General features: G+C 37.7%; 3 protein-coding genes across 4 annotated transcripts; 1 reads left to right on the top strand and 2 right to left on the bottom strand.

The window, feature by feature from the left end:
- The first annotated feature begins 571 nt into the window (after positions 1-571).
- Positions 572-3,798, top strand: mterf2 (mitochondrial transcription termination factor 2). The gene is made up of 2 exons (XM_056765543.1): positions 572-683; positions 1,677-3,798. Exon 2 carries the CDS (start codon positions 1,732-1,734, stop codon positions 2,860-2,862), a length of 1,131 nt encoding a protein of 376 aa, XP_056621521.1. The 5' UTR covers positions 572-683; positions 1,677-1,731; the 3' UTR covers positions 2,863-3,798.
- Positions 3,799-4,600: 802 nt separating this feature from the next.
- On the bottom strand, positions 4,601-7,252 carry zgc:153031. 2 transcript variants are annotated; one of them, XM_056765544.1, is made up of 6 exons: positions 7,001-7,252; positions 6,084-6,133; positions 5,862-5,967; positions 5,571-5,697; positions 5,286-5,401; positions 4,601-5,173 (listed from the first exon to the last, which is right to left on the bottom strand). In XM_056765544.1, the coding sequence occupies exons 1-6, from the start codon at positions 7,102-7,104 to the stop codon at positions 5,092-5,094; spliced, it is 585 nt and encodes a 194-aa protein (XP_056621522.1). In that variant the 5' UTR covers positions 7,105-7,252; the 3' UTR covers positions 4,601-5,091. The 2 variants fall into 2 exon arrangements, with proteins under 2 accessions (XP_056621522.1, XP_056621523.1); XM_056765545.1 differs by lacking the exon at positions 6,084-6,133 and having other exon boundaries at positions 5,862-5,963.
- A 346-nt stretch (positions 7,253-7,598) lies between these two features.
- Positions 7,599-14,642, bottom strand: cry1b (cryptochrome circadian regulator 1b). The gene is given in 9 exon segments (XM_056765546.1): positions 7,599-8,790; positions 8,879-8,992; positions 9,088-9,290; positions 9,365-9,516; positions 9,640-9,954; positions 10,028-10,168; positions 10,278-10,366; positions 10,450-10,892; positions 14,127-14,642. Coding segments are annotated over 9 exon segments (1,848 nt in total). The 5' UTR covers positions 14,285-14,642; the 3' UTR covers positions 7,599-8,557.
- Between the last annotated feature and the right edge of the window lie 799 nt (positions 14,643-15,441).

The following is a 15,441-nucleotide window of genomic DNA, read 5'->3' as shown; positions in this document are numbered from 1 at the left end:
TGGGCTCTGTGAACAGCTTGAGTAGGCAGTCATGATCCAGCATTGTGATTAAGCTCCAACTGTGACTCACTCCCTACTGTCTTCAAACTAATTGCTCTCAGTGCTGATTATAGAACCCACGGTCCCACATGCCATTTTAGGCATATTTCACTTGTGAAAATACACAGTCCTGAATATTGGTTGTTGCTTACATTTTGAAAAGGGGTCTATATTACATCACATTACATTAAGGCATTTGGCAGACACTTTTATCCAAAGCGACTTTGTTTTGTCCTATACATTTTACATAGGTATTTGCAATCCCCTGGGTTCAAACCCACAACCTTGCTCTTACCACTGAGCTACAGGAATGCTATCCAAACCTTTTTTTTATATTTTATAGAAATATTCAATCTGTTTCATGTTAATTATTATGTTTATTAGAATATTAAGTTTAATTTGTTTTATTACGTTGTTTCCTTGTTCAAATTCCCTATCCAAAATCATGAATCAAAATGATTTTTACCAGTGGGCTGAGTTCCGTTTTCCTCCCATCCTGACTGTGGCGCTGTGATGCGCTGTCTGCGCGACCGTCGCAACCAGAACAAGAGATGCGGTTTTCGGTGGCTTGCTTCGAGTGATTCCTTTGAAGGCCACATTGAAGGGTTGACATTCATGACAGCTATGTTGTCATCTTTATAAACGTAAGTAAAAAAACGTTCTTTAAAATGTGTGTGTTTAGAAGGTCGATTTTCTGAGACGGCTCTAAACTCTTAGCTGTTCCTGATGTGAGTAAAGCCTTCGAAAGAAATAGTGCATAGGAATGATCACTTTTAAATGGAACGCGCCCCACTTATGAAGATCTTGTCATTGCGCATGTACTGATCTACAGTGCTCTCTATAATATATTTCATATATATTTCAGCCACAATGGTTAACATATTAAGGCACATTTCTCTGCCTTGGAATAAGCTCTTATGGAAAATTACCCATGGCTGTATTATTATGCAGTTATATTTGGGATCACCATAGTTTTCCAACAAATGGTTAAACTACATAATGGCTACTGTAGTAAGACAACGGTAAATTTGTGGCTGGTATCTTTTTACTACAAATGTCATAGTTTAACTGTTTACTGCAGTAACCCATGAGAAATTATCATAAGAGGCCATTATTGTTAGAAGATTTAAAAATCACACATATTTTAAGAGCAAGTGAAGTGATCTTGATGTAAAGAAAGGCAAACTATGCCTGACTGAACAACTGAACACAACTGTCATACATGATGAATGCTTAAGGATTCTTCTCAACAGGCTCGCATGAGTAATGCATGATTGAATGGTTATTATAAAGTATAAACAGCTTTATGAAATTTTTTTGGTCACACTTCAGTATAGGGGGCAATTTTCAGGATTAACAAGCCATTGACTATTGACTTTTCCCCCAATAAACTCTTCATTTGTTGCTTATTAATAGTTGGTAAGGTAGTTGTTTAGTTTAGGTATTGGGTAGGATCAGGGATGTAAAATATGGACGTGCTTTATAAGTACTAATAAACAGCCAATATGCCAATAATAAGCATGCTAATAACAACTATTTAATAGTGAGAATTGCCCCCTATACTGAAGTTTTACCAATTTTTTCATACTGGCACTAAAGCATTGTAAATATTTTGATCTATTTTTCCTGACACGCAGCATTGGAGGCAAAAAGATCAACTAACAGCCTCTCTAGGCCTTGGATCGTGGAAACATGTTGCGATTAGTCACAGCCTCACTGTACCTGTGGAGCCCCCGAACACAAGTCATCCCTTTACTTCCTGTTCGGCCCTGCACCTCATTCATTCAGGAAGAGAACACTGTTGCTGTGAACGCCCTGTACAACCTGTGTGTAGACATCAGTAAAGTTCGGCAGCAGAAGGGTTGGGTGTTGCGACAGAGCCCTGCGTATGTGTCCGAGACTGCTGCCCTGCTGAGGGATATGGGGGCTAGTGAAAGCATCATCACCCGTGTCTTGGAGCTCTTTCCAGAGGCCATCCTCTGCAAGCCTGAGGAAATGGACGCACAGAGAAAGCTGTGGATGTCAGTGTGCCCCAAGAAGAAGGATTTGGTGGGAATCATTGAAAAATTCCCCGCCTCGTTTTTCACCTCGTCTTCTGATCACGATAACCAGACAGCAAATATTTTGTATTTCCAGAGCATACATCTTAACAATCGTATTATTAGTAAGCTCATGGCCACCGCCCCTCAGAGCTTCAGCAGACCTGTGAAGCAAAATGAGGAGATGATCCAGATGCTGCAGAAGACATTTTTGGATTTGGGTGGGAGGGAGGACAATATGAAGGTCTGGCTTCAGAAATTGATCACTCAGAATCCTTATGTGCTTTCAAAGGTACCGGAGGCCTTGCACAATAACTTAGTGTTCCTGCGAGACAATGGCTTCACCAGCAGTGAGCTTCTGCAGCTGCTTACCAAATTGAAAGGGTTTGTCACTGAATTAAACCCTGAAAGTATGAAACACTCCCTGAACTATTCTCAGGAGATTCTGGGATGCACAGAAGCCGAGCTCAGGCAAATTGTACTTGAGTGTCCAGCCTTGTTATACTATCCTGTGCCTATACTAGCCGAACGTTTTAAAGGTCTCCTCGCTGCTGGAATGAGTATAGAGAAGATCATGGAGACGCCCACTGTGTTGGAACTGACAACCCAGATAGTTCAATATCGCATTCAGAGGCTGCAATCTTATGGCTACGATGCACGAACGGGTAGCCTGCAAGTCCTCAATGGCACCAAGAAGGACTTTGAGAAGTGCTACGGGCAGCTACATCTCAGGCGAGAGAGACCGCTCTTTAATCCAGTAGCACCTCTTACAACAGAGGATTAAGGTGCTACATTTGCATTAAGGAGAAGACGTGCTACTCTCACAGAATTTGAACTATCCTTGTTATTTATTTTTTATTTAATGGACTGCGAAGATCACATAATTGCATGCTTTATTAATATCGTGCATGCCAATTTTATCAGTGTGCTATGCTCAAATGTGCTCAAAGGATGCAGTTTTGCCTTAAATTTATTTCAGACAAATATTTTATGGTTGTTGAATGAGTTATTGTTTGTATGGTTTCAAAAACAAAGACATAATAGTTGAAAAGGATGACAAAGAAGCCTGTTTTAGTGCCATTCAGAATTTTAGTGACATTTACTTTACTGTAATTGCTATTAAAATAATGTCAAAATGACGAATAAATCTTAATTGTTATAGATATTTTTTTTCATTTGGGGTAAAATATGGTCTTTACAGTAATAAAGTACACACAGTAATATGTACAGATTTAGTTAGAATGATAGCAAATTGTTTTTAATTTTAAAGGTATTTTTTATCAAAAGGCTTAAATAATGAACAATATACATTTCTAAGCAATGATACATTATGTATGTTGATAAATATTCAGATCAATGAATGTTTACCAGTATGTTGCTAAACTTCATGCTGGCAGAATCTAATTTGCAAGCGTTTCCCTTTATTTTGGCCTCTGGGCAATGTTTTGAGATCATTCAGTGCTTTTTAATGATTAGACTAAAGACTTTACTGGTATCTATAATGAAGTTTCATTACATTTTGCCTTGTGGCGTGTGCTGTTTATGCAGTGGAGTTTATGATTTCATTAATAGTGAAATATTAAATTTCACAGGCTTCTAGCCTCAGTTGTATCAAATTATGGTTGCTTTTTTCTAATTCTCAAATAATGATTTCAGTTTCCAAACATTGATTAGTCCTCATAAGTAATTTATGCAGTAATAAACAACAATTTTCTCAAAATGTTTTGCTGCTATGATTGTTCTTCCTACCTTTCCAGATTTTGGTCTATACCTCCTTTTCTTTGATCTCTTCTAGTGTAAGGTGCCAACTGGATGGCTGTTTTAGCCTGCAAATGACACTGTGAGTTATACCCAAATGCATAGAAGGTTAATAAGAAGGGGTATAAATAGCTCTTTTTCATTTGAAATGTGACAGCGGGTATTATTAGCAATTGTTACACAATGATTTTATGGGGCATAACTCAAGAAAACTATGAAAATAGATGACACATGCAATTAAAATCTGTAATTTCCTGTCCTGTGCATGGCGGGATCCTTAGGTGGTAAATATTCTGTGTCTGAGGTCATGCAGATGAGGCCGAACTGATAGCAGCCCTAAGCAGCGTTTTGTCCTGTATGCTGTCTGCTCTCAGCTTTGGTTCAGTATTGTGTTCTGAGTCGCACATTTGATGCTCCTTAATGTGGCATTTGGCAGACGCATTGATCCAAAAGTGACTTACATTCCTTTATCTTATACATTTTATCAAACCCACAACCTTGCATTGTTAACGCAATGCTCTTACCACTGAGCTACAGGAAAGCATTTTGGATTCAAATGCACAAAATTTGTAGTGCAAATGATTGCAAGATAAATGGTATTGATTTCCTTCATTTTGTTTATATTAGGTTTGCTTTCTTATTTCTTCACCCCCAGACTGATCAGCATATTGGTAGGATTGTCTCTTAAGTGCCTGCTCCATCTAGTGGAGGAAAAATATTAATTCTCATTGTGAAAGTGTGGCAAGTGGTTTCCCATTAGTAAATGGAGTAGAATTGAACTTTAATTTAGCACCACATTTCACAAAAAAACACAGTAGTGTCCAGCATGAACAGAATGAAGAAATGAAAGGAAATACATACACATCACCAAGACCTACAAATGTGTCATTGCATTGTAGAATGTTTGGTATAAATAAAAATACTGACTTCAGTTCATTCCTGAGCAGATGGTATGTATAGGCAATTAATTTGTGACCGACGGTGTCCCATCCCCCTGATCTGGTTTGAGTGGTCACCATGGTGATATGAGTAAAAGTGAATCTGGTGAGTGGTCAGAAACACTTGCATATGTCATTGTGAGTGAAGTGGTGTTCATCTGTTAGTTAAGTGTCTTAAGTGTTCTCTGTGCAATATTGCTAGGTTACGGAGAGATAATGTCGACTGCATTAAAACTGATAAAAACCTAGATTGTGTAAACATCTATTTCATCAGTCATGTTTGATAAATTGTTAACCATTTTGTTACTGCTTAAGTCTTATAAGGCTTCCTTCTTGAAGACTTGAAATTGAAATCTGATGCCCTTTTCTTCATGAATTTCATCTGGTACTCCAGGAAAACTTTAAAGGAAAATCAGTAATTATTAATTTAATACAGTACAATGTTGTATCAGGCAATGGATATTTATGAGTGGACTTATTTATATATTTACGGAACATAGCATAAGCTCACCCCTTTTGTTTCCTAAAAACGTTGCGGTCAAACTTTGGGAAAAAGACGTCACAGTCAAAGTCGGCCATGATGTCAGTGAGATAAATGAAATCGCACCACGGATGCTCAAGACTTTCCTGAAAAATAAAATCAATTCTGTCTAGATTCTTGTGAAGAATAATTAATTTTAACAAATACCCAAACATTCTGACACCGTTTCTTGTGCTACTGTTTCAAACAACAACAATTTCATTATTTGGTGAATCAAATTCGAACAAACACAAGAATGACAAACTGGCCTCTCACCTTATACACTGCTGGACCTCCTAAAACCCAGATGGTCTCCACAATGTGACACAGAGGAGGTTCAGAGACGAGGCGAATTACTGACCCAAAATCTTTACACAGATAGTGGGCATGTGTTGGCACTGCACTGTGATTTATACGCATAACCACACAAATATGCACAAAACATTAGATGCAAGTTACATTTACTTTCACATTTACACTTTTCATGAAGTTTTTAAGCATTTTAACCAAATGCACACTAATAAATTCCTAACCTAACCTGATCTCTGTATAATTTAATATGCTTACGATAGTGTTCTGCTCAATACCACATTGAGACAATTGGCAAAAGGAAGGACCCCAGCAGGACAGGAGAACCAAGAGCCTCGTCCCCAGATAACCAGGTTCTTCCTATCTGTGTTGAACCGGAAAAAAGTTATACTGTCTCTTATCTTTTCTCATTTTTTTATATTCTTGATGTCAAAATGAATGACGCTAAAGTTGAACAAACTTTACTTTTCAGCCACTCACCAGGTGTTGATACAGCTGTAACTGTATCCAGAAAGAACTGAAATTCTTTCCTGTGGATATAGTAACATCAGCACATGACAAATACTGTGTGCTTCAATCTATTAATACATCAGCCTAATTCAACTTCAAAGTGGGTGAAATGCAATTCGAATTGCATGATATCTGTTTGGGATGTGTTAGATGTAGATTCCTTTGAGTTAATGCCTATGCCTGAACAACTTTACCAACACATTATTCTACACCAGAGCAAAAATAAATATTAAATATAAATAAAATAAATATATATATAATTAATAAATAAAAAATAAAACATTACTCCCATACAAATACCGTCTCAGATATGCTGAGAAGTATCTCACAGCTTTTAAAAAAGCATTTCCATTCCTTGATTATGATGCATCTGAAGAAAAAGTGTAAAATTGCAAAGGGAAGACTAATATTTTTATCAATATCATTAATTTAGTTGTTTATTTTATAAAAACGTTCTTAATTAACCAACAGATGTTCTAAACCCTTTAAACCACGGCTCCACGTGGCTTATTGCTTTATTTAAACATCTGCCTTACACTGCGTTAAAAAAAATTGTCACTAATGTCAATTTAATTTCATCTGTGTCATTTCTTATCTCGGAGGGGCGGGATCCGGGGGTCTCGATCTTTCCACTCCCTTCAAAAAACCTGCTGACATTCAATTTCAGGTCCAAAGGTCAATCCAATATTAGAGCTAAACTTTCTAGATTGATTTGTTTAAATGCCACGCTGCGATTTATTAACTTTATAGGTTTAAAATCATCAACGATGTTTTGGCGCAATCGACCGATGATGGAGGCAAAAGATTCATCCTGACTTACACAACTTGAACAGAAAAGACATAATAATTAATCATATAAATAATGTATTGTGTAACCCATCTCTTACGGGAGACTCCATGGAAGCTGCCCGTTCTTTCCTATGCCCATATTTCTGCATGCAGCCGCGATTAGCCGGATGGGTTTTCGCATCTTCTCCTCACTTTTGTCCATATTTTACAAGTTCACTAATAACATTTGAACTAAATACTAATGTACAGTAAACCAACGCCTTTCAGGGTGTAATGGTCCCTCCACTTCGTTATCATTCTCAATATTTATCCGATGCTAGCTCAAGGCAGGGGTTTCTCATAACATCTGCGATAGGTGGCTGACCATGTGACGTGCAGTGGGCGTGTCTATCATAGACCTTCCCAGTGGGGCTCAACTTTCTTTCTGTGCTTTTTATTGTGAATGTGAAAGATTAAAACTTGAGGGACACGGTATTTCAGAGCCTATATTAGATTACATGTTAAAGAAAAAACAAATATTAACGCCTTTAATGTGCTCCAATTCAATATATATATTTTAAAACACTGAAAACTAAAAGGTAAAACAAAAAGCAAAACATATATATTTTTTATTAAGAATTTGGTGTAACATCCAATGTGCCAACACTTTATATAATACATAGTGTACTAAATGTGATGGTCACAACATGTCTTTGGAGTTTAACATACGATTTGCATGTGTGTATTCATGCTCAACAATCTCACAATAAAGTTAGTAATGTTTTCATGGTGATTTATAAAGACCACATTACAAGTCAAAGAAAAAGCATTGTTTCTCATATAAAAAAGTATTTAAATAAGCAAGAAAAGCTATGTACAGTGATCTGGAGACTGGATTACTTTCAATACACATTTATATATACATAGCAAACCTTGGATTCTTTGTAATTGTGTTCAAACAAATTCACTTGTGCTTTCTTGTGCACTTGTGCAGATTTCCCGGTTATTCTTATATTCTGTATTTAGAAAATATTTTTTGAATCAAATAACTTTTTGACGATGTCTAATTTCTCATCTCAATAGTTGATCAACGTAAACGTCTCAATTCTAACCATGTAACTCCTGGTGATCAACCTTATGGTCTCATTATATTTTAGTTATACAAAACAAAAACACAGCCAAACAACATAACAGCACAAACAGTGCTGGACACTAGATGGAATATATGCTAAATACATATTTGAATGAGAAAACGATGCATGACATTTAGATTATGAGAACACAACAATGCATGTTCAAACATCAAAAGTTACAAAACATTTTCCTTCACAATTCATAAATATACAGTTTGCAAATAATGTAAACATATAAATGCTGTAAAGATGTCATGTCGCACAGTTCATGAGCTAGGCTTAGTTTACAGTTTCTCCGTCCTCCAAGTTACACCTCACTGCTAGCTCAAGCATAAAAACACAATCACAAAGGGCATAGGTATAGTATGAAGAAGTTGATGATGGGGATGGTAAAACAGGTTCTGTCTCAAGAAATGTGTGTATACATGCCGGTTAAGAAGCCTGAAATGATCGGTTACTGTCCCGCCTATGAATCTTTAATGCGCTGTTTGAAGTTTGGTCTTGGGTGTGACACTTTTAAATACTCCCTGAAGACAAAACAGGTCATAAGACAGTTACAGCACAGACACAGAAAACAGGTAGGAATGCACCTTTGTGTCTAAAGACACACTGGAGAACTATACACAATATAGAGTAACAACAAAATATTACAAATGTTTTTTGGACTAGTACTGTGTACACACCAGGCTGTGTTTGCACACTGTTGACGGACTGTTGATCATATGACACAACACATGATGGGAACTGTGCGCGAGAGCTTGCTGGTGAAGGGTTCACTTAAATAAGTAAAAATGAAGGTAAATATGATCAGTGGCATTTTATACATACAAAGAAAATTGGCAGAAAAGGTTGTCAAGTGTGCACCTGTTATGAGAGTGCTGTCCTGGCCATAAACTCCCGAGAAACGACCTAATCCTGAAGCTGCTTCATTACCATCACCATTGTTATTTGTGTTGGATGGGAGAGTTGCAAGAAGCCCTGAGAAGAACTTGAGAAAGTCCATTAAAAGTTACACATTTAGGATTTAATGCTTTAAAACGTGATTCCTCTTTAATCCAACAGCAGTTTCTTACCAAAACCCCGGTAGCATGACAGCTGCTGGTAGATCTGTTTCATTCGCTCAATGTTGATTCTGCTAGCCTCGGCATGAATGATCATGGGTTTGGGGTAGTGCACTCCAATAATACACTTGGCAATTTTCTGAATGCTCTCTGGGGCATTCCATGGGTCGTAGATGAATTTGGCAGGGTAGCCCCTCAAAATGGGCAGATAGCGTCTGTCACACATAAAAATGTGTGAATACACAAATTGTAAATTATATAATAGTCAATGTATATGGAAAGGAATTACCTTATATAGTCTCCATTAGGGTCTGTCCGTCGACCGAAACCCACTGGACAGTAACAGTGAAAGAACTGCTGGAAGAACGAGCTGCAGGACAGCCACATCCAGCTGCCTGCATTCACACTCCAGTCTGCATCTAGCAACAATTCCTCAAACACCTTCAAATTAACAAACATAAATCAGTAAAGATTTGGAGGAGTGTTAAAAAAGCACAGAACCGTAACAGGTCCTTTTTATTTGATTATTTCCTATGAATCAGAATGTATCAGACTCCTCTGCGCTAGCTTCATGCCCTCTTCCCAGCTGATCCACAGGTCTCCGCGTGTGAGGAAGCAAGAGACAGCATGCCTTGCCAAATGATGGATCCATCCCTCCTGCCTCAGCTGAGTCATGATGGCATCAATCCATGGGAAACCAGTGCGGCCCTCAGCCCACTTCGCCAAGGCTTCAGGGTTCTTCTCCAATGGGATCTGCATGCAGATGGGATTGCCCTCCATTTTGTCAAAATGTGGGTCTTTAGTAGCAGCAGTGTAGAAGAACTCACGCCACAGCAGTTGACCGTAAAGGGACAGAGGAGGGACACTGTTCTTCTTAACCTGCGATCGGAGTAAACTGTGAGAATGTCTAAAGGTGAACAGCCATTTATAACTCCCAGCAAGATGCTTTTACCTTTCTATAAAGATCTGTAAGTTTGAAGTAGAAAATTCTGCAGGACAGACAGCCAAAGCGGAGGTAGGGGCTCAGGCCTGTGGGGGTGGCCAGCAAGGAATTAGCTTTCATTCTAGGACATTCGAAATTAGCAACCCATGCCTGCAACAAAACATTTTGGCACAACACACTATCAATCAGCGTATTTATCTATAAACCTAAATGGGTGTAAAAACCTTACAATTCTTCTACCCATAAACGACATGCTTACCTTTCTCTCCAGGTGTCTCTCTAGTCGAGTAAGCGCTTCGGTCTCTCCGCCAGGCCATACAGCCGTGGACAGTCCTTCTGTCTCAAAACCTGGAGCACATCCAGCATACCCAAAAAACGACCATTTACAACTGACAAACGTATGTTGTCATAAGCTAATTCAGGTGCCTTACCGAGTTCCTCCAGTGAAGGCACACCAAACTTCTCGTCGTGGTCATCACGGATGGGCATGTCACATTTCCCCATGACATCAGCTGTGATCGTGTCTGCTGGTGTTTCCACAAAGTCCATTCTACTGATGAGTGCCTGAAATCGTCTATAGGTGAGAGGAGACTGCCCTCCATTCAACTCTTAGATCCTACAGAGTGACAGAGAACGATGATTAATGATTAGGACATATTTAAAGGCTGACAGATGATGTCATGATACCAAAATTTCAATTCATGCCAATTTCCAATAGCACTGACAGCTACAAAGGGAATCATGGGGCGTATGGCAAAAACTGACCTTAAATAGCCTTGGAAAGACATCCGAGGGCTGTCCCCTGATGATGAAGAGGCGAGAATTAAGTTTACGAAGGCTGACGTCTAAATCCTCCAAACACTGCAGCAAAAACCTGCAGAAAAAATTCAGACTCAATGCAGTCAGTGAGAAACCAGGGCTTTAACAGATCACTAAGGAAGATGGATATATAACGTATGCAAATTTTAAAGGTTAAACTCTGTGCATATCACATATCCTTATCCTAAATAATGTTATGTAAAGGATAAGAATCAGACATACTTGCAGTAAAAGAATCATCCGTTAGAAAGCGCTAATAGAACACATCTGACCAAACTTGCATTCTGCATGTCTATGGTTTCTTTTAAGTATCAAGAAAATAGTAGGCATAAGGCAATGTCTATATCTCAGCTAGATAGTTGCCATATAATCTTCTCATTTTGTATATATATTAAGTATATATGTAAAACAAATCAGCGATGTGTTATGCACATACTTTATGGCATTCCTGTATTCTATGCACTATGCAGTGTGCCTGTTATGCTACAGGTTAGGGCTGCTCGATTATAAAAAAATCATAAATCATAATTATATTGGCCAATATTGAGATCCCGATTATTTAACACGATTACTCATTAACTTTTAAAACAACAATAGAAAATAAAAAAACTTGGCTTTTAAACTGGAAATTCAACTGAAAAATAAATGTTAATAAATAGCACAGCTGAACTACTGTAAAGGAAGGGGGTGCGCTGAGGATTTATACCACAAGAAAAGACAGGATCCTTGCAAAATGAAATGTGGCACAATAATCGATTATTTTGTTTTTGTAATAGTTGAAGGCCAATATTGACGATTTAGATTATTTTCGATTAACTGATTAATTGCACATCCCTACAACAGGTGGAAACCCTCCACGACTTTAAGTTCACTGTACTGTCCATTTCTGTATAATAAAAAGAGTTAAATCCTGTCTGAGCTACAGTTGTGCCGACTAGAGAGGTCTTTCTAGTGGGACAGTCTCAGCAGAACACCACCGATCGTAACCTGTCTGCAAACCTTCCTCAAGATGTCTGATCCCCCAGATCAAGGTGAATGTAAAACAAAGCATTCCATTCTAATGTCAATGCTTATATTCAGTATTATCTGTATATAAAACATATTTTAAAGTCAGTTGGGACATCGCTGGATTAGGTTCCTTTAAGAAAGACAGGGCATTCAAGGACACCTCAACACCACGTGACGTGACAGGCTGTAAAAAGCCTCTGTGGGTTGTAATTTTGGCCATGAATGTCTACAGATGGAATAAAGGAGTGGTGGCATATAGGCAAGAGGATGTTTGAAGCGGGAAAAGTAGGTCACTGCGGCGGCCACTGAAAGGAGGATGAGGTGATAACATCTACTGACACAATGAACTACTTCTTAATGTCCTACTCTGGGAAGAGGAAAAGTGGCTGAGCTGAATGTTACATCATGCGGGGGGGACCCTTCACACATCCCACAAGGATATCCCACCGCAGACACACTTTGAAAACACAGTGTACCATTAAATACAGACAGACCTTTTAATGGCCTTGACCACTAGGGCTATCAAAATTATGTTTTATTATTTTTGAATTAAAAAAATGTGATTATGGCGATTAATTCTCTCTTTAAAAACGTTGACAATTATAATGATTAATTACAATTAATTAATTCAATGAATAAAATATAGATACATCAATAAATGTGAACATTTTGTTAACATTGAGATATAAGGATGATGTCGTCATGTTACATGTGTAGAATCTGGAATCTAATCACTTTAATAAAAGTCAAATACAAAAAATACAACTCAAACGATAAAGAAATGTCATTCGAACAGTGAGTGCAAATCAAGGATGCTGGATGTAAATGCTGCAGATCACCATTGTTTTCTAAAGATTGACAATAATTGCAGTTATCTGAAATGATTGCGATGAGATGATCGTTTAATAAATGGGACAGAACTATTGACAACACACATTGCTATATTGTCCATATTTATTATAGTAGTAAAGTACAACACCATAAGAGGCAAAACAGTTGGTCTGTATAAAGTCTGTAGAATTTACACCAGACAAATGATGCTGTAGAAAAAAGTTAAGTTTAATCATTCCAGGAAAGTAAACTTTACAAATAGGTGAATTTGATATGTAATAGTTGTTGATATGTATATGTAATTTTTTTGTATAACATACATAAATGCTTTAGCATTTATAGCTACCATAGTGCACAGAAATCTGGATTACGTATAAAGTTATTCATATTCAATCTGTGAAACAAATATACAGGTAAAGTTCATGAGGTAATTGTCTCCATTCAGATGCAAAGCCCTAAAATAATTTTTCAACTCTATAGGTTCCCATTACAAATATCATTATCAAATTATGAACCATGTTGTTTGCCATTAAGACCCTAAAATTCCTTCATGTTCTGTGTTTTTGAGTTGACCTTATTACAGTGGGATTCAATTATTATGCTTATTATTATTACCATTTGAACCGAACAAACAACTACAGAGACTATTATAGTTCTGGTTAAAACCAAAACAATTCACATTATTCTCATTATAATTATTCTCATTATAATAATTCTCATTATTCTCAATAACTGCATTAACTCATCTACTGCACTGTGACCTTAATAACTGCACTAACTCATCTACTGCACTGTAAATGTATAACTGCATCTACTCATGTATTGCACTATAACTTCAATAACTCATGTACTGCACTGTACCTTTAATAACCGCATCAACTCATCTACTGCACTGTAACTTTAATAGCTAATGTCTGTAACTAATGCACACTCAAGTCACTTGCACTATTGTATAGTCTATATTGTTATCTGTTCATAACCACCTGTACATTAATGTTCACAGTATATAGCCTTCTGTCTATATTGTTCATAGTACATACGACTGTCACATTTTCATAGTACATGGCCATTGTATAGTATTTTCCTAATATTGTATTCTGTATTTATTCACACTGTATATCCTGCACTTGCTAATTGCACTTCTGGTTAGACCTAAACTACATTTCGTTACACTGTACTTGTATATGTGTAATGACAATAAAGTTGAATCTAATCTAATCTAATAACCACCAGTTTTTTTTCTGCAGGGAATTAAGGTCCTAAAATCCTAAACATTCTATATCCTTTCATACTCAAGCAATTGGCATCATCACCAAAACGTATTCAGAGTTTCATGAAAAGTACATACGATTGTTCACATGCTGATATACAAATATACATACAGTACCAACCCCACTCAATGCAGGTCACTTCGCACACGTGTTACATGTATGTTTCAAAAGTAACTCACCTCCACCGGCTGATTCCTACATTGGATGATCCTGCGAACCATGGATCCAGTATGTAAACGCATCACAGAGTATCCGCTCCGATTATAGAGTCCAGCAGTGATGGGTTGTCATGGAAGCGTAAGCCCTTTCTAAACCAGTGGACCGTGTTGACCACCATCCCTCCAAATATACTGGAACCTCTTTAAGATCACGAATGTTTCAAGTCTCCCAAACGTTGCAAATCCAGATTTCTCAATGCATGTATGAAGTTAGATACCAGACGCGTGGAGACAAAGGCGAGATCCGGTGACCTATTTTTCACCCCTGCTCAAGAAAAACTTTCCCCATGTTGAAGCTGGATCTACGCGCCCGTGACTGCTGAAACAACCATCGAAAATGCATACATTCACTTTACACCCCATACATTACATTTTAAACGTTGACCAAACACAGGGTGGAACTGACAGATTGCTGCCCTTTGGATGAATGTCAATTTTAATTCACCATGTGAAGGGAACCGTCAGCCAATAGTCGTCTCCGGCCACATCTTATAATGCAACTGAGATCTATGCAGCTGATTGGCCAGCTATGCCCGCAAACGTAATACACCGTCACGTTTATCTGGTGCGGTCGCCTTGTATATTTTTAATTGAGGCTTAATTGAGTACACAAGCCTTAAGCGTAAATGTTGTGGACCCTTTAATCTGCAGACTGCTGTCAATCTTTGCGCATGCGCCACGGACCTTGCTTGCGGACCTGCTAATGACGAAAATTATTACATATATAATCAGACAATTCGTGTTATCAGTAGGCTGAGAAAAACATTTCCATTCAAAATGGCAACGGCTGCACTTATAAAGACCTAGTTAGTTGTAGTTAGTTACTTATGAAACCAGGATAAGACATGACATCTTGTTTGCGATAGTTTATGACTTTAAATGAACACTAGATGGCAGTGCACTGTTGCATTGCATCTGGAAACTGTACATTGTAAGAAACAATTCGTTAAATCTGTAAATAACACATCTGCACACTCCTTTTAACGATTGTATGTTGTTTTTGTCTATATTTTTCACTTTTTGTATATAGTGCATTAGTGTTTTTATTTAATTCTCCTTTGTTCTACATTCATGTATATTTGCACTGTGTTTGCACCATGTGTACTCTTTCTTCTGCACGAAGCTCCTGTCCCCAAGTCAAATCCCTTGTGTGTGTAAACATACTTGCCTGGTAATAAAGCTCATTCTGATTATGTCATGTTTCAGAAAACGTGTTGTCCCAAGAGGTCACTGTTGAGTAAAATATAGTTCCCTAATAGGAAACAAAGATGAAGCG

The sequence above is a fragment of the Triplophysa dalaica genome, chromosome 14 (genome assembly GCF_015846415.1).
Source record: "Triplophysa dalaica isolate WHDGS20190420 chromosome 14, ASM1584641v1, whole genome shotgun sequence".
NCBI classification, from domain to species: Eukaryota; Metazoa; Chordata; class Actinopteri; order Cypriniformes; family Nemacheilidae; genus Triplophysa; species Triplophysa dalaica.
Note: the sequence above shows the minus strand (reverse complement) of the source record. Positions and strands in the feature narration are given on the sequence as shown.